The sequence below is a fragment of the Sus scrofa genome, chromosome 8 (assembly GCF_000003025.6).
Source record: "Sus scrofa isolate TJ Tabasco breed Duroc chromosome 8, Sscrofa11.1, whole genome shotgun sequence".
Lineage (NCBI taxonomy): Eukaryota > Metazoa > Chordata > Mammalia > Artiodactyla > Suidae > Sus > Sus scrofa.
Window position 1 is genome coordinate 109,063,834 of NC_010450.4, and position 23,410 is coordinate 109,087,243.

Below are 23,410 nucleotides of genomic sequence, written 5' to 3' on the forward strand. Positions count from 1 at the left end.
TGGGTCATGTCAAGGAATTTGCTCCTTAACATAAAATCAATAGGAAGCCATTGAAGAATTTTAAGCTGGGCAAGGATGATATAATCAGATTTGCATTTTGAAATGATGGCTGCCTTGTGGATATGGGTTTGGCAAGTCACAGGTGACGTTAAATTGATGGTTACTAGGAAATACATCTTTCAAGCTAAACAACTTATTAAACTTCTCAGTAGCAAGCTGATTGATGAAAAAAGAAAAGTTGGAAATATGTTTGATGAAATCAGTTGGTCAATGGATAAAGACTTGATTTAGTAGCCCTATGTAGATGAAGACATTTTGTAGTGAATTTAGTTATAACCAGTGGCCTGTTGGGATGTGTTTGCCTCATAGTCATGTTGTGTTCATATGTTTCCACAGGCGTGGGTAATGAGATGGCTATAAAATAGAAGTGCTGGGCTATGCTTTAGTTGGTCATCTAGAATTATGGCATTACAAAATTAGCAAGGCGATTTTGTCCCAAAGACTGAAAACATATGAGGGCCAGGACCACCACTGACTTGTTCACAGTTATAACCCCAGCGTGTAGCAGTCAAGAAAATCGGCTAAATAACTAAAGGAGTGACTACTCCCCTCTAGCAAGAACTTTGTTTCTTGGAAATCTTATGCACGACATTCATAAAGTTTCCTAAACATTTATTCCCTTGGCTTAGAGTTAGTGAATGAAGACTATGGTCAAGATTATAGAGGTAAAAATATTTACCAGGAAATCTGAAATGTATTTCCAAAATACATTAATGTTTTTTTGTTCCGGATTAAATGATAGTTTGATGTAATATTTTGCTTCGGAGTAGAGATGATAGAACCAGTTTCCACCACCCCCACCCCCTGGCAAAAAAAAAAAAAAAAAAAAAAAAAAAAAAAGTTAATGCCATGTGCTGTGTAGTTTTCATTGAAAACAAATTTAAAAATGAATTTTCTTCATTTTTCCAGCATTTCTGTCTGGCAAATAAGAACCAGGAAGAAACCTTAATTAAAACTGAGTGTCCAGATATTAAAATTGTTATGATATGAAAGAGTCAAATCAGATTAACTCTTGTCCTGTAAGTAATTTAGATGCTATAAATACTGGACTTATGCATTTTTAATAAGATTTAGAACCCCCTAGGAGTATGTTAGTGATAAAGGACAGAAACTCGTACTCCTTGAGTTTGGTCCTTAAATACTAATGTATTTTAAAATGTCTCTTCTAAAAAAGAAAAACAAATGTGAAAATCGATCAACCAGAAAATCTTCAGCAATTTTATTAACCGCCAGGTTACCATCCAGACTGTGAGAAAATTGCCAACGTTTAGCACCTTGTATTAGCTTTCCTTTTCCCTTCATTTATAAAATAATAAATCTGATGTCATAATCTCTGCAGAGTGCCCTCTGTTCTCCCACTGGTCTCTCAGTGTTCATTTCCTCTTGTGTTAACTGCAGTCTGACTCTTCTCTTGCGCATGCTGTCGTGCTAGAATGTGTTGTCTCTCTTCTCTGCCGTCCACATACCCTTGAACCTCGGCGTTTTCTTGTTCTTCAGTGCTTTTATAAAACCTATGTTAATACCGCCTCCCTCACTATCCCCCACCTCCATCCTCCCATCACTCCATCTTTGAAACACATTTTCTCAGATTACAGCATTTTATACTTCTTGGTGCCACTATTTGCTCCCATTCTCTTGATACTCTTCTCATTTATTGTATTACATAGAAAATGACTTACTATGTTCGCTGCTTCACACTTCTAAAGCCACCATGATTCTCGGTGGCTTTAATAAGTCATGTAGATTGTCTATGCAACACCCAGCCTCTCACAAGCTAATCTTCTCCCTTTCAACAACTTTTTTTCTACTCTAGGGATCAGCAGACGTTTTCTGCAAAGGGCCAAAGAGTAAATATTTTCATTTTCCTGGGTATAGGGTCTTTGCTGCAACTACTAAACACTTTAGTCACAGTGTTTAAAAGCTTGAAAGCTCCATGGATAATATATAAACAAATGGATGTGGCTGTGTTCCCATAAAACTTTTTTTACCAAAAACAGGTGAAAGGTTGAGTAGGGACTTGAAAGAGATGAGGTGTTGAGCCACAGCTGGGGAAAAAAGTGCTCCAGGCAGAGGAAACAACAAGTGCAAAGACTGAGGCAGAAGTTTCCCCAGAGTTCTTTCTCCAAAAGCAAGGAGGCCAGTGTGGCTGGAGCCCAATAAGCCAGGGCACCAGTGGTGGTAGAAGATGCCAGGCAGATAAATGGGGGGACAGAGCCAGACCTTGTGGGACCTTATAGGCCAGGAGTAGGATTTTGGCTTTTACTCAGAGGCGATGGAGAGCCATTGGAGGGCTCTGAACAGAGGGGCAATAATCAGATTTTAGTCTTAACAAGATTATTCTGGCCAGTTGTGGTAAGCACAGTGAGGGGGGCAGGGTGGAAACCTACAAAATATTTTTTCTGTATATATTTTGAAGGATTTGCTTTCAGATTGGATTTTTGGTATCAAAAGGAAGCCAGAATTACACTGAAGAATTTTTTTATCCTGAATAACTGGAAAGATAGGGAAGACACTGGGTAGATGGAGCAGAATGTAGGGGGAAGATTGTGAGTTCTTAGGACTTGTTTGGTTTGAGATGTGTATGAAACAGTAGATGCACCAGATGTCTGAAATGTCTGACACTCATTACAACTTCCATGATAAACAGACAATTATTCTTTACTTTAAAAAAGAATCATAGTCACTTATGATGGAACACGATAATGTGAGAAAATAGAATATATATATGTATGTGTAACTGGGTCACCATGCTGTACACTAGAAAAAGTATTGGGGAAATAATTTAAAAAAAAGAAAAAAATTAAAAAATAAAAGTAAAGAAACCATAAAAAAATAAAAAATAAAAACAAATAAAATCACCATCATTTTGCTAGTCACCCACTCAAAAAAAAAAAAAAAGAATCATTGACCTAGGTGAACTAACTGTTCAATTGAACACTTAACTGAAAATACATTACCAGGTGCCTGGCGCTGACTGGCATACCAGTGACCATAGCCATATATATATATATATCTTTCATTATTCCAGTGGTATATAAATCATGAATAAGTTTATAAATAACTTTTATGTTTTTCCTCAATATTGATTCTCTAAGACTTCAGTGTATTCTTTTTCATGTGCTTTATGTTTGTGTATATTGTCCAGAGAAAATAGATATTTTTATGTATTTACAGCATAAAAATAGTTATTGAAAAATATTGAGATAACGCAATATGGATACTAGCTACAGTTTTACACTGCATTTTTAAAATCATTTTAGTAGCATTTTAAACTTGCTTATTTCCTGCTTATGGAGTGAATCAAGTTTGGAAAAATACTTTATGCAATGAACAAATTTGCAGAAAGGGGTTTGAAAGATGAGAGCATTTGGGCTGATGTATCTCTAGGGGAAATTCAGTTGCAAGTGTTTAGGATAACACGGTAGTAAGTTGCAAAGAGAGGATGATCTAGTAAGTTTTCCATTGACTCTATTCTCCAAGGGCTGTTGTCAGGAAAGCAACGTATCTGTTGGGTCCATTTCTGAAAAGGACATATTTTTAATTTGTCAAGATAAACTTTTAAGTTTTCTCTCCACTTATTCATTAAAAACAGATCCAAAATAAAATAACATATGTGTAAAATCTGAATTTGTTGGAATGTTGAAGGAAAAGTCTCAAATAAAGGGGATTATAGTCAACCTTATATTGGTTATAACTGTACTATTTATTTCCCATACTGTTTATTAGCTGTAATCATCCAGAAATGTAGAAATGCAGAAACTTAGATTTGAAAAGGACCTTTTAGGATCCTCTTAGAGGATGAGGAACCCAATGCTTTTAAGCATTTTTTCTGTGATCTGTAGTTTTTTTTTTTTTAAGTTCACAGTATATACATATAAAACTGAAGCAAAAGTTTCCCAAAGTTTTAATGGTTACCTGAAATGTGAAATGCACTTGAGTATATTTTATTTTAAAATGCTGCCTTGCTCTGCAGTGTTAAAAAAAAATAGAGGCTTCTCTGGTCCATTCTTTGGCATGTCTCCTTCCTCTGTAACATCCCTAGTTTATCCTAAATAACATAGCCTTTTTTTGATCTTAAAATATAGCTAAGTACTGTACTACTTTAAGACATTGCCTGTGTTTGTGTCTTGCTGGTTAAATATGTAGCCACCTGAGCAGCCTGGTGGGCAATTATCAGCAATAGGGCTTCTCTTTCTGACCCAGATTATAGGAGCCAGAGCAGTAAAACTGCATTGGATTATATAGTGAATTATGATGCTATTCAGCTACTTACAGCAGAGGAATTACTAATGGCCATTTTTCGTCTTATTCACCAGATACTCTTACACATTTAATAGATGGTAGATAGGTGTGAGCATTGTGTATAAATTTTCACAGATAGATTAGCACAAAGCTCTGTTCAGTCCTTATAAAGTACAGTGTGAAAGTGCATTATCTTGACATTTGTCTAATATGCAAGTCATCTGATGACAGTAGCTTCTCTTCCTTTCTTGATATTCCTATTCCTTAACCATATCTGTGAGTGATCTCTAATTAGCTTTCTTTTAAGTATTAGAAGATGGAAGAGCAAAATGATAAGGCATGAAGAAAGTTGGAACCACTTATTCAAATATATAAAATAAATGATATTGATGCAGAATTGAAAGAGGATTTTTTTTAATAGAGGAGACTTGAAATGATTACTGACTTTCCCAAGAAGTGAAAATATGCAACACATTAATCTCAAATTATTTTTCAAAGAAAACTAGGAATATTTCTAGATGTTGCTCAGCTTGGTAATTTCATTACACATCTCTGAAATTCTGTATTTAGTTTTTTATGACTTTCATGCAAAAGAATTGATCTCTTACGCTCTTTTGTTGCCCTGTGATGAGTGTAGCTGGTAGCCATATAGTTCCCAGTTACTGGTCATGTCTTCTCACTTTTGTCATCTTCCCAGATTGTCATTCTCCAACATAATATATATTTTGATGAGCCAGAAGCTCCTTTAAATAATATGAGTTTGTAACTAGATCTGGACTGTTAGAAGACATTGTGATTTCTTTTGGCCAGCCCTGAATGTTACTAACTTCATCCTATAGATTTTGAAAACAATCTAGAGTAAGCTTTTAATCAGGAACCAGGAAATGGGGTATGAATTTAATTTGAGGATAAAGATGGAAATCATGGTCAACAGAGTTGATACGCTTTGACCTTCAGGATTGAGCTTGTGTTGTGATGACACTTTTTGTGTATTTTTAGAATAGTTTTAAAATTAACATGGCTGGCATACCTCACTAAATTTCCCTGTAATAACTGCATCTGCTTTTTTCAAAAAGTTCTTAATTACTTTGTCTTAAGTATAAGCAATGAATTGCTTTTATATAAAATTTAATGTTATTAAGTTTTAAAAGATTTTCTTGTCACTTCAGGAAAAGTATTTGAAATTTTATTGAAACGATTTTTTTAAATTTCTGATGTTAAAGCTATTTTAATTTGGGGGTACTAAATAGTGGCTTATTTGAATTATTAATAGTGTATAATGCTTTATATATTTTTAAAATACATATTTCTTAATGCAACTTTAGAAATTTGTGTGTTCAAATATCTAAAATTAGAAGAGACTGTAGTTTCTGTGTCTGAACAGTTTGTCTTAGCTAGCTAAGTCAAATATTCAAACTCTTTATGCCCAAATTTCAAGTTTCTTGTTAGGCTAATAAAACTATAAATGTTGTAAGACTTTGGCAGTGCTAACAGCAAAAGAAATACTTATGTATCTTTGTCTGATTATCTTTCTATTCAATTTAAAATAAACTATATATACTTGGTTTCTTATTTCAAAGAAATAGACTACATATATTTTTCAAATACAATGTAAATTAGTATGTTTATACTGTTGAGATTTTTAAAATAGTTTTGGAGTTCCTATTTTGGCTTAGCAGGTTAGGAACCTGACATAGTGCCCTTGAGAATCTGAGTTTGACTCCTGGCCTCACTCAGTGGGTTAAGGATCTGGCATTGGCACAATCTGCAGCATAGGTTGCAGACATGGCTCAGATGCGGTGTTGCTGTGGCTGTGGCATAGGCCAGCAGCTGCAGCTTGGACCCGACCCCTAACTAGGAATTTTCATATGCCACAGGTGCAGCCATAAAAAGAAAACATGAAATGGTGTTGTTTTATTAAATGTGTGACTTGTGTTATAAGAAACAAAGATTATGAAAAACAAAGCACTGGAGTTCCCGCTGTGGCTCAGTGGTAACAGACCTGTCTAGTATCCATGAGGACACAGGTTAGATCCCTGGTCTTGCTTAGTGCGTTAAGGATCAGCTTTGCCATGAGCAGACATGGCTAGAAAAGGCACATATCAGATTTGCCTTCTGTTTTCTAGAAATGTTATGTTTTTATTTTTGTTTCTTTAATTTATTTTAACTAATACAACATTGTAAGCCAACTATACTCCAGTTAAATTTTAAAAAATGAAAATAACTGGGAGCAAATACAATAAAGATTTATTTTATTGGAATATAGTTCATTTACAATGCTGTGTTAATTTCTACTGTATAGCAAAGAGATTCATTTATGCATATATGTGTATTTTTTCGTGTCCTTCTCCATTATGGCTTATCACAGGAAATTGACTATCATTCCCTGTGCTATGTAGTAGGATTTTGTTGTTTATCCATTCCCTGTATAACAGTTTGCATCTGCTAATCCCAGACTTCCAGTCTACACCTTCCCCACCCCTCTCCCCCTTGGCAACCACAAGTCAGGTCTCTATGTCTGTAACTATTTCTAAAAATGATAATTTTATTTTGAGTTTGGTTTTCAGTGCTTTTATGTTTTATCTATTTGAAAAGCTTTCTCGCTAGAAATGACAAGCTTTGTCACAAAAGAGCCCAGAGTAATGGTTGAGCTGAAATTTCTCTCTAGAGTGGTGCCATTTGACTATTAAAACGTCTGAGACTAGTAAATATATATATATATATTTGAAAATTAACAAATGAACTCAGTGTTGGCATCTCTCTTTTGAGAAGGTTTGGCAAATCGCATGGCCTAACTTGGCTAATGCTTGCTCTAGCTGTGAAATATAATTAACTGCTGATGAAAATATGAAGCGTTTGACTTACAAGCTGCCATTTTTGCATCCTAGTATGTGAATCAAATCCAACCTCATCAGTCCCTGCAACATGGCAAACTAAAAATGCAGTTTCTACCTCATTTATAACCAGGACTATTGCTCAGAGTTGACAAACAGAGGGATTATGAGGATGCAGTGCAATCTGTTTTATATGAATTACCTTGTTAGTTTTATGATAACACTGGCAGCATTGCCCTACCATGTTCTTGGATTTTAGAGGTTTATACTGTTATTCAGGAGAAAGGAAAAGGATTAGGTTTTGGGTCAGCTAAGCTTTGGAGATAATTTCCCCTCAGAAGCACCTTTCCCCCCCTTAAAAATATCATACTTAATGCCTTAGAATTTAAATTTTTATCCTAGATAACTGTTATACTGTTTGAGTTTAGGAAAATTTGTTTATTCACAGACTCGATTTTACCTTTGAGCAAATATCAGAAAAGAGTGACTCCCAAGATGTATTATAACCCGTTTTCTCAAACACTTTCCTCATTACCTTCTTTAAAATGTCTTTCTATAAAAGCATCTTGGGGATGACTGGAATTAGGTTAGTTATGTGCAGTGAGCAGGCCTAGCAAGAACGTGCTGCAGTGCTGCCCGTGCAGCCGCCGCAGTGCTCTCCAGGCTGGCTGCGCTGCCTGGGGCTGGCAGCTGTCTTGAATAGAACATCCCCTAATTCCTTCGGCATGAAAATGAATTGATTTATTTATAGAGAATAATTAATGTAAGTTTTTGTAAAAAGTAAACATAATTTTCAACCCTTGACAAGCTGTTAAAAAGAAAAAGAGGGGTGGAAGGTGGATACTTTGAAGGACAGAGAAGGCTTGGAATAGACAGCATCCATGACTTCAAGACCCCCTCTTCCTGACATAGCACCAATAATATGAGAATCGTAGTTAAAGAGTTCAAACTTTTAAAATGAAACGAACCCATCCTCAAAGTAATTCTCCATGCGTGGAACATCCATATGAAGACTACATGATATAGTTTGGTTAGTAAATGAAAATTGTAGCAATTTCATTTAGTTCTGTGTTTTTAGTTGTTTTAAAAATAGAATGGAAGGAAATGGGGAGGGTCATCATAATGAAAGGAATAAAAGAAGGGAGGAAATGGGTACATATTTATCCCAAGTAAAGATGATGCTAGTTTTTTCTTCTGTATCAGTGACATTATTCTCACCTAGTCAACTGGCTGGTTAGAAATAGTGGAGATAATTTTAGAATTGTGTGATTCAAACGGATTGAACTGTGTCAGAATGTTTCTTTAACCATTATAATATGCTTGCTGGCAGAATGCCTTTGTGAAACTGGTTTTAACTCAAAATAATATGTATTTGATTATCAGGCTTGAGCAACTCTTGACTTGTTCAAAAAATAACTTACTTCCAAATGATAGTTATTTCCAAGTATTAATAAGGCAGTGGTGATCATACTAAGAAAATTTTATTCCAGATATAGCCAGAAATTAGTACTGGTTCTCCAGTTGTACCTAAAATTTCCACCTGTTTACCTGTACAACTCTGATCTGAAAACCTGAGATTCCCACCTCCACTTGAAGATTTTATCTTGAGACAGTGGTAGAAAGAAGTAGTCACTTCTTCCTGTTCACATGGTGATTTTTGCTTTTCATTTTAACTTTCATAGTGTGGAAATCCACCTTATTTTGACATAGTAACTATCTGAGTTTTTTTTTTTTTTGTCTTTTTGCTATTTCTTTGGGCCGCTCCCGCGGCATATGGAGGTTCCCAGGCTAGAGGTCAAATCGGAGCTGTAGTCACTGGCGTACGCCAGAGCCACAGCAACGCAGGATCCCAGCCGCGTCTGCAACCTACACCACAGCTCACGGCAACGCCGGATCCTTAACCCACTGAGCAAGGGCAGGGACCGAACCCGCAACCTCATGGTTCCTAGTCGGATTCGTTAACCACTGCGCCACGACGGGAACGCCTATCTGAGTTTTTTAAAATAGCCGTACCATTATTTGAACTCATTTAAACACAGAGTGTGTTATAGCCACTCAGTGAGATATCTAGGAGACTGAATTTTCACCCATGACCTGGCTTTTCTTACTGTGCTGAATGATAGCGGAAGACTCATCGCTGAACAAAACTTGATTTTCTTGGGAGACATAAGTTTAAACAAAGGTAGCAGGCAAATTTAACACATGCTGACATATATGCGCACAGCAGTCTCCCCCTCCTCATCTTTAGTGTCACCCTTGAATTTGTGGATGAAGCATGTGATCTCTGAAACTGGCAAATTGAAGGATACCTTTCACACAATGAAAGTTACAGGACAGTTGTTTGCACATCATTCTTTTCATTTCAGACAATATAGGTATACTGAGCTTTGATGAAAATGTCTGTCAAGAAGTTGGAAGAATGCCTAGCACTTGGTATAATAAATGCTCAAAACTGATTTTGTAAAAAGCTGTCAAATCTTTGTGAGGGATGCAAAGACCTTCCTGCTTGGTAGTGTTGATGAAAAAAAAATTCTATGTACTGAAGAAAGGACAGGTATTGGAGTTTGTTAATAAAATAGGCTGCATCCATGAATTCAGGGGTGACACTATGAGAAATAAATGAAATAAGGGGAGGGAAGCTTCAGGGTGTTTACATCCATTCCATTTGCTCAAGAGACAAATAGGCAAAAACTGGGCTGTAGTGGCCACACTTATAGTTACCTGCATTTATGGGCCCCCTTCTTGTGTTAATGATAATAGATAACATTTCGAAAATGATAATCTGTAATTATGGGTGAAGCAAAAACCTCTCTCTACTTTGGAGAAATTTCTGGAGAAGGATTCAGAAGAGATTTTAATAGTGGGTCAAGGATGCTATCTGAATGGGATGGAATTGGATTGTAAAGAACAGACATTCTATTAAGTCTATAAGCTTGGGAATTTCATGGGTACTACAAACTTCCTTTGTATATTATTGTAGTTTCTGTTACAATCTAAATGTTCTTCTGAATCCACTTTTCACATGGTGGTCATCACTGTATAGGGAATGTACTAAGAACAGGTCATAGTAGAAATCATTATCCTTTTGTAGTGACTTTTCAAAAGCATTTGTGTCCTATGAGTTCAATGATTTTCCTGCCCTCTGAAGGCCACGCCACTCTAAGTGACTGGATAAATAAGAAGAGTTAACCATCTATGGGGGTTAGTTGGAGGAGCCAGGGAATGTATGCAAAACTAAATAGCAGAAAAAAACACTATGTAAAACAATTATATGCATGGCTATTTTGCAGTAGACAGTGAGTGTATGCTTTAAGTTCAGAAAAGAGAAGCCAGTGTTGGCTTCGGCTAGTTATCACTGAATGTTTAGCTCAATGGAAAATTAAAGTAGTATTAATTTGAAAAACTAGTAGATTTTTTAATTAAAGTTCTACCTCTACATTTTTGACTAATGATTTGGTAAATGGATTTTGGTGACTTGAGTTTAGAAGTAGCATTATAAAAACTCTTTTGACAAGTTAGTGGGGAGTACTATGTAGAAATTTCCCGGGTAAAGGCGGGGAGAGGAGATCAGAGGCAGGGAAACCATTTACTAGACTGTTGAAGACCTGGACTAGGATAATATCAAAGAGAATGACAAGAAAGAGACTCTTTGTGGAAGAATTGCTAGAGCCTGGTAACTTTGGTATATGGAGATATGTTATAGCAATTATTATTTAGTTTGCATGCAGCAGTATGCAAATTTTTTACTTTCATTGTCATATTTAATATTCTCATTTTGTAAAGTATAAGTATTATTATCATTACAACTTAATTTGCTTAAGATCACAGTTAATACTTATTAGATGGAGAACTTAAATTCTGGATCTGTGTGAACCCAAACCCTGTTATAAAGGATGCTGGCTCATCAGAGGCTAAAATAGTGGTGCTAGCACTTTAATTTAGCAGATAGATGACTATTGGAAGAAATAAAAATCATTACAAATGATAAAAAAATAAAATCTGGCTTAATGTTGATCATCAGCATACATATAACACGAATTTTTTTCTCTTTTTCCTCCTTTTTATTTTTTTTAGTGCGACTTCATGACAGCATATCAGAAGAGGGCTTTCATTACTTGGTGTTTGATTTGTAAGTACAGCACACTTTGTGTTTGTTTATTTTTGCTATCTATTTGAAGACTGTTTTGAATTAAACATGATTTTTCTTCAAGTTACAGCCACACTTAATGACCCTATAATATTTTTAAATGTTTTCAAGTAACATTCAGTGCTAATTCTTTTGAAAAGAGGTGAATGCTCAGCACTATTTATTCAAAATTTAAGTTAATCTTCAGAAGGGAAATAGTTGTAAGTCTGTTTCCTTTGGGAATGTTCATTGTGATATAAATATCATAAGTATCTCTGTTTTACCTTGGGGTATGAAAATGGCTGACGTAAGAATAATTTTCCATTGAATTTTTTAAAAGTTATTGTAACTTCTTATATAAAAAGAAGACTAAAGGGTCCTCGAGTTTGGTTAATTCAGGGATTAATATCATCAAACTCCCATCTTTTACCCCAGCTCTTTGGCTTTATTCTCATACTGGCATGGTTCCAATTATTACATGCAAACATGGTAATTTATAGTGGAAGATGTTATCTCTTATTTTGTAATTTTAATTTTTTTAGAATGAAAAATTTATCCAGTAAACCTCCCATTTGTCTCATTGTCTAGGACTAGATCACATGCCTAACCCCCTCACTCATTAGTCACTGGCAAGGAGAGATCATCAAGATTGACTTAGACTAATCAGATTTATTAAACCAGGGTTCTGTCAATAAGCATGAAGGAACACAGTGTTTGTGGTGAACAATCCATTGCATCTCCTGGGCCAGAAAGGGGTATAGTGGGACAGACAAAACACATTGCTGCTAGAGGTTAAATAAGAATACACTTTCTGAAAATCCAACTGATACTACGTATCAAAAATGACCTTAACGTGTAAATTAGTAATTTTGCTCCTAGGAACAAAGTCCATGGAAAGAATACCCTAAATTCAGATAAAGTTTATGCCGAAGGATGTTTATTGCATTCACCTTCATAGCGGAAAAAGAAAGGAAAAGAAAACCAACCTACGGATCCAATAATGGAGAAATAGTTGCATGATTACAATCCATTCATATGATAGACTACTCTCTAGCATTTAAGGTGATATTTGGGGAATAGATAAGAAAAAAATTATTTCATGTAAAATGAGCCTAACAATAGTTTAGTACTAGGTTTGGTTAGTTCAGCCCTCCGGTGAGGTCATTGAGAAACCAAGTTCATTCCATCTATCTTTGTGTACTTTGTAGTATGTGGGCTTATTCTCATGTTCAGGTTCCCCTCATGTTCTCAGGTTGGCTGCCTCGTTTTCAGGTTTCATGGTGACTTCGAAGGGCAGATAAAAGGGAATATTAATCCTATTGCGTATATTTTTATCTACAGGGAAAACCTTTCCCACCAGTCCCTCAGAAGATATCTGATAATGAATTAGTGTTTGGAATTGCTTCTCATACACATATCTGAACCAAGTATTAGTAAAGCAGATGGAGTTAATGACAGTTGGCTTTGGCCAATCATAAATTGAGTATATAGAAGGAAGGAGAGGCTTGCCTGTTGGATAACAACCAAACATGTCTGCCATATTGGTGACCCATGTGCATGTTAGAGAATAGAGACTAAATCTCTGAATATGCATAGCCCTGCTGCACAAGCTTTTTTCCACAGTCATATTCCATCCATGGCTTGTTCATGTGGCTGTAATTTGGCAATACTCCGTGTTGCAGTCGTTCTTTTCAAGTTTTTCTCAAAGCTCACATTTTTACTTTTCCACTGTTCTTTCTTCCTTCTTGATGTTCAAACATTATTCCTTATATGATTTCCTTCCATCTTTAAGAACTTCCTGTAGCCAGTCCTTTAGATATGCTAGCATCAAATTCTTAGTTTTCCTTTTTCTGAGTCTGTCTTGATTTCTTCTTCATTTGTGAAGGGTATTTTTGCTAGATATAAAACTCTGGGTTGACAGTTATTTTCTTTTAATGTTGGGCCAATTCCTTCTGGATTGTTTTTGTTTTTCCATAAGAAACATTCTATCATTTTAATTGCTTTTCCCCTAAAGGTATGGTATTACTTCCCTCTTGAGTGCTTTAAACTTTTTTCGTCTGTAGTTTTTAAAAATTTGACTGTGTCTTGCTTTGAATTTCTTAGAGTTTATCTTATTTGATGTTGAATTTCTGAGAGTTTATCTTATTTGATGTTCACTTAACTTCTTGAATTTATAGATTTATTCCAGTCTTGGAAAATTTTTAGACATTGTTTCATTGAAAACTTTTTTCAGCCTTGCTTTCTCTTCTCCCTCTGGAACTCTGGTGACATGAATGTTGGATCTTTTATTATAATCTTGTAAGTCTCTGAGGCTCTTTTCAATTTTTTAAAAATTTATTTTATGTCTATTGTTCAGATTGGGTATTTATATTGTCTCTTTTAAGTTCATTGATCTTTTCCTTGTTTTTTCCATTTTGCTGTTGAACTCATCCATTCAATTTTTAAAGATTTTATTAGTCATTGTATTTTTCTCAGTTCTACCATTGACTCTTGGTTGTTTGCTAAGTTTTCTATTTGTTTGTTGAGATTTCCTACTTCATTTGTTTTAAGTGTGTTCCTCATTGCTCATTGAAGCATTTTTTATTACAACTGATTACAAATTCTTGTCAGATAATTCCAACCACACTGTCATCTTGGTATTGGTATCTATTTTTTTATCATTCATATTGAGATTATCCTGATTTTTAGTATGGTGGATGATTTTGTATTATAACCCAGACATTTGGGGTATTATTTTATGAGACTCTGAATTTAATTTGAATCACCTTTTTAACAATTCTTCTCTGATACCCCACTGCCAAGGGTGAGAGGGTGTCATTTTATTAATGACAGGTGAGGGTAGAAGCCCAGATTTTGTATTCACTCTCCATTGACACCCCAGGGAAGTGCCTCCTTACTGCTGTACAGGGCTGGGAGCACAGGAATTTTTCTTTCTTTCTTTCTTTCTTTCTTTCTTTCTTTCTTTCTTCTTTCTTTTTTTTTCTTTTTTTCTTTTCTGTATTTAGTTAGAGAAATGCATCTACCCTACTTTTTAAGACATGTTGTTATTCCTTGATAGATTTAATTTGTCAGCTCTCCTTTGCAATATAAATCAAGTATCATATTATGTACTGAAATACATCCTTCACACTGTGAAGAATATTGAAATAAAAAACACTTTTGCTAATGCTCATTACCTAAGTATCATCATTCAGAAATGGGTTTATTTTTAAAATGTGTTTAATTAATTAATTAATTTTTATTGAAGCACAGTTGATTTACAATATTAATTTCAGGTGTACAGCATTGTGTTTCAGTGTTTTTATATATTATACTCTGTTAAAAGTTATTACAAGATAATGGCTATAATTCCATGCTGTACAGTATATCGTTGTTGCTTATCTATTTTATATGCAATAGTGTGTATCTGTTAATTCCAAACACCTAATTTGCCCTTCTCCCCTTCCCTCTCCACTTTGACAGAATTGGGTTTTAATCAAAGTTCAATCAGAGAGAAAAAACTTTTCCGCTACCCTCTTGTGTTCAGTGCATGAAGGCATGTGAGTTAAACTAAGAAAAGACAGATTAACAGGAGAAAAGGCATAAAATTCTTATTAATATTTTTGTAGGGGTTCCTGTTGTGGTACAGCAGAAACAAATCTGACTGGGAATCATGAGGTTGAGGGTTCGATCCCTGGCCTTGCTTAGTGGGTTAAGGATCCGGCATTGCCATGAGCTGTGGTATAGGTCACAGACATGGCTCGGATCTGGCATTGCTGTGGCTGTGGCGTAGGCTGGCAGCTATGGCTTCTATTGGACCCCTAGCCTAGGAACCTCCATACACCGTGGGAGCGGCCCTCAAAAGACAAAAGACAAAATATATGTATATTGATTTCTGTGTACATAAGTTCACAGAAAAGAAGTGAAACTAAAAGAAGCAATTAGACTCAGGGTGTCAACTCCTTGTCTGAGATGGTAAGAATTGCTTTAGATGGAAGCAGTTACCTTCCTCAGAGGGAAGTTTACGTCATGTATTTAGGTATATTAAGGGGGTAGGTGGAGAATTCTTCCTGTATTTATTGATTCTCCCTTACCTTTTACCTTAATATAATACTTATGCCAAAGTGGCATATTTTGGCATGACATATCCTGATTGCCTTCAGCTCCAAAAGAAAAAAAAAAAAAAGGCAATTCATGAGTTACGTCACATATGAAAGGAAGGCATCCTTCATTTGGCCATGCCACTTTTCCATAGTCATCAAGTTATTTATATTCATATTTTAAATTGCATAGATTTCTTACTAGATGGAGGGAATGATAAGAATCACATTATTTATTCTAAAGTTTATTTTTAAAATGCATCATTTAAAAAAATTCAACACTAAATAATTGGTGCAGAACATATAAAGAACACATTTCATGTGAAAAAATAAGATTTTCAGTTACAATGGATTGCATCTGAAGCTGTGATATTTGTTTGTGTTATTAATGTCTCTGAAACCAAAATTGAGAGACTTCTGACAGTGGAAGTTTACATTTGAACCATAGTAACATGAGATGCACTGTGTCAGACAGTTGAATCTCTGCTTCTAGATTGAAGAGCCCAGATTCTTTGCAATTATTCTTCAGTGTTTAAGAGGTGAGTTAAGAGCAATTCTCATCCAAATGCTTTTCCAGTAAATGAGATTAATAAACTAATTAAACATAAACCAGTAAAAGCACCCAGATTTAGAGACAGTTGGTAAATAACGCTTAAAAGTATAGATTTTCAATGACGAAAAAGAGATTGTAACAGATATAAATAAATCTAAATTATCTAATTGTGGTGGTGTTATTTAGGAAGAAGAAAACTAAGTAGCTTTAAAAAATGTACATTTTAATATGGTTAAGAAAAGTATGGTCTTAAATGTATAAATGAAATACTCATGGAAAAATTGGAAGTCACATAGCCAATCATTTCCAAGATAAAATAACTACTTGAATTCCTAAAGAAGGAATGTTCTCTGTGTTTGTCCTTTTGATGATGGTTTTGGCAGTGTGGTGCTTGTGCATACTTCCTGTGGAATGTCAGCTATTCAGAATCTAATGGGAAGTTCTATTTTTATAGGTGTGTCGAGTCTTCTTCTAATGGAATACTTTTCACATTTTCTAAAAAGCAAAACAGAAGGGGCCATGAGTTTATGAAAAAACTAGTTTCTACTTGCTGTTCTTAATTTGTATTTGTTTTTATTCAAGTAACTATGCTCTGTTTCCAGCTATACTGTGTTAATAGTCAATTTTGCAAATAGACTCAGGAGTCAGTGTGAAAGTCCTGCATGAAAGCAAAGATATCTTCACAGAAAATATCGAACTGCCTGATTTTTTAGAATCATTTTCCTCAAGGAAAATGTGCCTAGCAGAGTTTTTAGGCATAGCTCAGCAAGTATGGGAGGCAGAAGATGTAGATTTATCTGAAATCTAAAGGAAGACAAGGCAGTGAAGTAATGGAGCTAGAATAATAGTCCTCAAGGAAGAGGCCTAAAAGCAGAGCCGTCAGCCTTTGGAAATAAGGCAGAGCTGGTCCATTTCTTGGACTGAAGCAAAGTAAGGCCTTGACAAGGGCAGTCATCTGAATATGACATACATATATATCAGGAACTGTATGTCAGAGATCTGTATTATGTGCTTGTTGGGTGAATATATACAATGAAGTGTAGACATACCATACTCTAAGTAAATGTATGAGAGAATAATATGTTGAATTTTGGTAATCTTAATAGAGAACTAAAATAGACAGATGAGATTAAGGTCTGTTGGAAAGAGTGCTGTCCCAGAATGAAAGATTTAAGTTTCAGTTTCAAAGCTACCCAGGGCTAGGGAGTTCTCTCTTCATGGCTCGGTGGTTAACAAACCCGACTAGGATCTGTGAGGATGCGGGTTTGATCCCTGGCCTAGTTCAGTAGATTAAGGATCCAATGTTTCAGTGAGCTGTGGTGTTGTTGGTCGCAGAAGCAAGGCTGGCAGCTACAGCTGTGATTCAACCCCAGCCTGGGAACTTCCATATGCCGAGGGTGCAGCCCTAAAAAGCCAAAAAAAAAAAAAAAAAAAATTATACCCAGGGCTAAACATTTAACATTATCTTTTCTTTAAGCCTCATTTTTCCCAAATAGAATGAGGCTGTAGGACCAAATGAGAAATTTGTTAGCCATCTCTCAAGTTCTTTTCTATTCTATGAAGCTAGAATAGATTTGAGAATTCTGGTATTAATAGGACTCCTGGTGTCATTTTTAAATAATAAAAAATTTCTTAACAATTCTAAACTACTGGAGGAAAATGATACTATTACATCCATAAAAAGAACTCTTTTTTCCCCCTAGCAGAAACATCTTGGTATGCGAAGTACTTCTTGTTTTCCTTTTTTAAAAAATGTTTGCGTTTTTGTCCCCAGATAAGAAATTATATTCAAATACATGATAGCTGGCTTCTAAAAGCAAAACACTTAATACATTTTTTTTTGGTGGGGGGGAGTGTTTCTGACCATTTAAAAATAAATGTCCCATTTGTATAAACTCAAAAAGGAATACTCTGAGAGAATCTGCTGTGCTTCCTCCTCCTGCCCTATTTAATCATGTTTGTACCATCCAGAAAGCCTGGTCAAATTGCATGTTTTGTAGTTCTTATTAGGAAACATGTATATGTTTCATTTATACAAAGTTGAAATTATAATATGAAAAATACTTTCTCAGAATACACGCCTTGGACTGGGGGGCTGATGGTTTTACTGTTATATATTAGCACTAAATATGTCAGACACCATCTTTTTTCAACGATTTTATAGTTTAGAAAGGGGCTTAGATGGCTTTAGAATATCTGTGGTATAGACCTAATGTGGTAAAAGCTGTTAGAGTTATACCGGGGTTTGGGAGAGTAGGCTAACATTGGTTCAGTCAGGGATATCAGGAAACAGTGGGAAGAACTGAAGCTGAGGCAGGCATAATTATAACCTTGGGTGTATTTCTTCATTCAGCCAATAATCGCTTGGTGGGTGCTTACTTTGTACCAAGTGCTGCAGTTAAGCTGATTGCAGCAAAGTGACCATTTTTTTTTTGCCTTCAAAACAACTGAAAGTAATCTTGTACTTGTTATGTCATAGCATTCTTTCATCTACTAGAATATTCGGTTATATTACCAACAGGTCAGCAGTATTTACAAAACACACATAAGCATAATATAACAAGTTTCACAGTGTCTGTGAAAACATCTGGTATTTGCCCTGGTCACTTGATTATCTATATGGTAATTTGGTGAAATTCTTGTATTATGCTGATAAACTCTCCTCTATTTGACAAGGCATATATATTCCAATGATGATTAAATCTTTGGAGTGGGGGCAGAAGGTTAATTTGATTCTTCTGAAATTTTAAAACCTATCAAGTATAATATTTCCTTTGATTTACATTGCTGTTAACAGTGTGAATAACAAACAATGGTAGCAAAAATAATTTTATACTCAGACCACAGTGTGAAAGCTCAGTATTGAAGACTATTTACTGTTGAAAAACAGTACTTCAGAACAAATCCACAGGTTAAACTCCTGTCCGTAGAAAGAAAAATAAATTGATACTTATAGTATAGGATGACTTGTGTATACAGATTGAAGCAAAGTCATAAGATTTGAGGTGGTGAGCCCAGTTAGAAGTTGGCTATACTAACATCCAGGAAGAAGACAGTAAGTCCCTGAAGTACGTAAGATGTTGGTAGGGATAAAGTGAAACGGTAAAGTCAGCCCTCCATATCCTCAGGTTCCATATCCGCAAAGTCAACCAACTGTGCATCAAAAATATTTGAGAAAAGAAAAATTCCAAAAGTTTCAAAAAGCAAAATTTGAATTTACTGCAGCCGGCAACCATTTACATAACATTTCCATTGTATTGAGTATTAGCAGTTGTCTAGAGATGGCTCAAAGTATAAGGGAGGATGTGTGTAGATGATGTGTAAATACTGTACTATTTTATATAAGGAACTTGAGCATCCCTAAATGTAATTTTCATTTCCACATCACAGTATGATTCTACACTGGTACATCATTTTTACCCAAAGTCCATAGTGTACATTAGGGTTTACTCTTGGTGTCATACATTGACTGGGTTTTGACAAATGTATAATGACATGTATCTACCATTGTAATATCATACAGAATAATTTCATTATCTTAAAAATCCTCTATGCTCCCAATATTCATCTCACTCTTCTAACTGGAAGCAACTAATCTTTTACTGTCTCCATAGTTTTTCCTTTTCCGGAATGTCATGGTTGGAATCATATAGTATGTAACCTTTTCAGATTGGCTTCTTACACTTAGCTGTATATGTTTATGTTTTCTCCATGTTTTTTCATGATTTGATAGTTTATATCTTCTCATCACTGAATAATATTCCATCCTCTGAATGAATCATCATTTGTTTATCCATTTACCTACTGAAGGACATCTTGGTTGCTTCCAAGTTCTGGCAATTACAAATAAAGTTGCTATAAACATCCTTGTGCAGGTTTTTGTACAGACATATGTTTTTAACTCCTTTGGGTAAGTACCAAGGAGCACAATTGCTGGATTGTATGATAAGAGTATGTTTATTTTATAAGAAACTGCCAAATTATCTTTTAAAGTAACTGTATCATTTGTATTCCCATCAACAGTGAATGAAAGTTCCTGTTGCTACACATTCTGTCAGCATTTAGCGCTGTCAGTGTTTTGGACTTTGGCCACCATAATAGATGTGTAGTGGTATCTTGGTTTAATTTTCAGTTACCTAATGATATATGATGTGGAGCATCTTTTCGTATGTTTATTTTCCATCTGCATATCTTCTTTGGAGAGATATCCCTTCAGATCATTTGCCCATTTTTTAATGGGATTATTCATTTCCTAATTGTTGAATTTTAAGAAACCTGTGTGTAGTTTATCTGTGTGTTCTTTAGCAGATGTCTTTGCAAGTATTCTTTTCCCTGTCTATGAACTATCTTCTCATTTCTTGACAGTGTCTTTTGCAGAGCAAATTTTAAAAATTTTAATCAAGTCCACCTTACTGATTGTTTCCTGAATAGATTGTGCCTTTGATGTATCTAAAAGTCATCCCCATGTCCAAGGTCATCGAGATATTCTATGTTTTCTTCCAAGATTTTTATGATCCGAATTTTACATTTAGGGCTGTGGTTCATTGTGAGTTAATTTTAGTGAAGGATGTAAGATCTGGATCGAGGTTCTTTTTCTTTTTGTCTTTTTAGCTATTTCTTGGGCCACTCCCACGGCATATGGAGGTTCCCAGGGTAGGGGTCGAATCGGAGCTGTAGCCACCGGCCTATGCCAGAGTCACAGCAACGCGGATCCGAGCCGTGTCTGCAACCTACACCACAGCTCACGGCAACGCCAGATCGTTAACCCACTGAGCAAGGGCAGGGACCGAACCCACAACCTCATGGTTCCTAGTCGGATTCGTTAACCACTGCGCCACGACAGGAACTCCAAGGTTCTTTTTCTAAAAATTATTTTTAATGTGGGCCTGTCCAGTTATTCCAGCGTCATTTGTTAGACTCTCTTTTTCCTCCATTATATTGCCTTTGCTCTTTTGTCAATGTGAGAGACTATAATTATCTGGATTAAATTCTGGGCTTTCTATTCTCTACAGTTAATCAGTTAATCTCCCATTACTACCACACTTTCTTGACCACTGTAGCTTTAAGTCTTGAAGTCAGGTAGTCTCAGTCCTTCATCTTTGTTCTTCACTTTCAATTTTGTGTTAGATGGTTATTCTGGGTCTTTTGCTTCCTCACATAAACTTTAGCATCAGATTGTTAACATCCTCAAAATTACTTGAGGTTTTGATTGGGATTGTGTTGATCACATTGATAGGAACTGTCATCTGACCTCTTACTCGCAGACAAAGAATATCTCTCCATTGCTTTAGTTGTTTTTGTGATCTTTCAGCAGAATTTTGAAGTTTTCCTCATATAGATCTTTGACACATTTTTTTAGGCTTATACCTAAGTATTTCATTTTTAGAAAGTATAATGTAAATGGTAATGTGTTTTTAATTTACATTTCACTTCATTTCTGGCATATAGGAAAGCTAAAGACTTTTTTGTATATTAATCTTATATTCTACAGTTTGTGATAATTGCTTATTAGTTCCAGGAATTTTGTTGTCAATTCTTTAGGATCTTCTATGTAGACCATCACGTCATCTGTGAACAAAAACCATTTTATTTTTTCCTTTCCAATTCGTATACATTTTATTTCCTTTTCTTATCTGATTGCATTAACTTGGGCTTCTGGTATGATGTTGGAAAGAGGTGATCAAAGGGGAATCCTTGCCGTGCTTCTGGCCTTAGTGGGAAAACTTCCTTATTTCTCACTATTAAATATGATGTTAGCTTGTGGTATTTTTCATGAAGTTGAGGAAGGCCATTTCTGTTGCTAGTTTGCCAAGAGTTACTATCATGACTTCATGTTGAATTTTGTGAATTTTTTTTTTTTTGCATCACCTGATATGATCATGGATCATGTGATTTTTTTTTCTATTTTTGCCTGTTGATGTGATTGCATAACATTTATTGATTTTTCCAATGTTAAACCAGCCTTATGTACCTGAAATAAATGTCTTTTGCTCATGGTGTATAATTCTCTTTATATGTTGTTGGATTCATTTTGCCAATATTGAGGATTTTTGTATCTATGTTCATGAGGGGTATTGGTCTCTAATTTTTCTTTCTTGTAGTACCTTTATCTGGTTTTGGTATTAGATTAAGGGTGGCCTCATAGAATGCATTGCACTGTGTTTACTCTATCTCTGTTTTCTGGATGAAATTGTGAAGAATTGGTATGTCTTGTAGTTTTGGGCTGAAAGGTGGACATGATGTACTAGGTAAAAGGAACTGTGGTTGGTACGCCTTTAGGGATGTATTGGTTAGATGTGGGGAAGGGGAAGCGCTGTGCAGTCCTGTGATTAGGACTTTTGGTGAACCTCCTCCCTGGGACTGTGAACCTCACCTGAGCTTTCAGTTTTTCTTTTTTTTCTTTTTTTTCTCCTCCATTTGGTGGGACAGAATAGCTAGAGAAAGCTAGAGTTGAGTGACTGCCTTTTTCCACTTGCATTCCCTCAAGCCAGTTAGGCTATTACCACCTCAGTAGTTTAGGCTCTGGTAAAATTTTCTCCTTAAGGCAGCCTTTGTGAAAAAGAACAGAATGCTCTGTCACATTTCAAAATGGGTCCCTTTCCCCTCTCAGTGCTGGAAGCACAGGAAGTCTTTCCATTGTCATTCACTGTGAGGACCTGATAGAACTTCTGGAGGTAAAACTTTGAAAAGTCTGGGGTCTCCCATGACTGGGAGCATTTTTTCTTTCAGGCTTGTCCACACTTAGCCTTCAGCAATTTCTCAATCACAGTTCATATTTTCCTACCATGGCACTGGTTCCTGCTGAGATTTCTTTTCTTTTTTTTTTTTTTTTTTGTCTTTTTAGCTATTTCTTGGGCCGCTCCCACGGCATATGGAGGTTCCCAGGCCAGGGGTCGAATCAGAGCTGCAGCCACCGGCCTATGGCCTAGGCCAGAGCCACAGCAACGTGGGATCCAAGCCGCATCTGCAACCTACACCACAGCTCACGGCAACGCCGGATCGTTAACCCACTGAGCAAGGCCAGGGATCAAACCCGCAACCTCATGGTTCCTAGTCGGATTTGTTAACCACTGCGCCACGACGGGAACTCCTCCTGCAGAGATTTCTATTCCAGGAAATTGTGATTTTCTGTATCTGCCTGTCAATCCCTCTGCTTGTAGCAGCAGTTTGCCTTGTGACCTTATTTGACAGATCTATGAAGACTTGTTAATTATTCAGGTTGTTTAGCTTTTTATTTGTTTTTGGATCAGAGAGGCAACTTCTAAGCTCTTTACATACAATGTTTTTCGTTGTTTTTTTAAAATCTCGAATTTTATAAAATTAATTAAAAACTCCTAAATCTTTTGGAATTGGAAAGACAGGCAAGGCTTAGGAGGTCAGAAATCCAGGCTAAAAACTAAAATATTTAAGACATGTCTTAAGATAATTAGAGGTCTGAACTATGTGTTTCTCATATACTATAGGCCACCAAAACTGGTAAGTATTTTGAGCATCTCTCAGAAAGAACTGAAACTAT

General features: G+C 35.7%; 1 protein-coding gene across 1 annotated transcript in view; it reads left to right on the forward strand.

Moving 5' to 3' along the window:
- CAMK2D (calcium/calmodulin dependent protein kinase II delta) overlaps nt 1–23,410 on the forward strand; it is a 305,299-nt gene that overhangs the window by 147,815 nt on the left and 134,074 nt on the right. Inside the window, 1 exon segment of the mRNA NM_214381.1 lies at nt 11,211–11,265. Coding sequence (NP_999546.1) covers nt 11,211–11,265 — 55 coding nt within the window.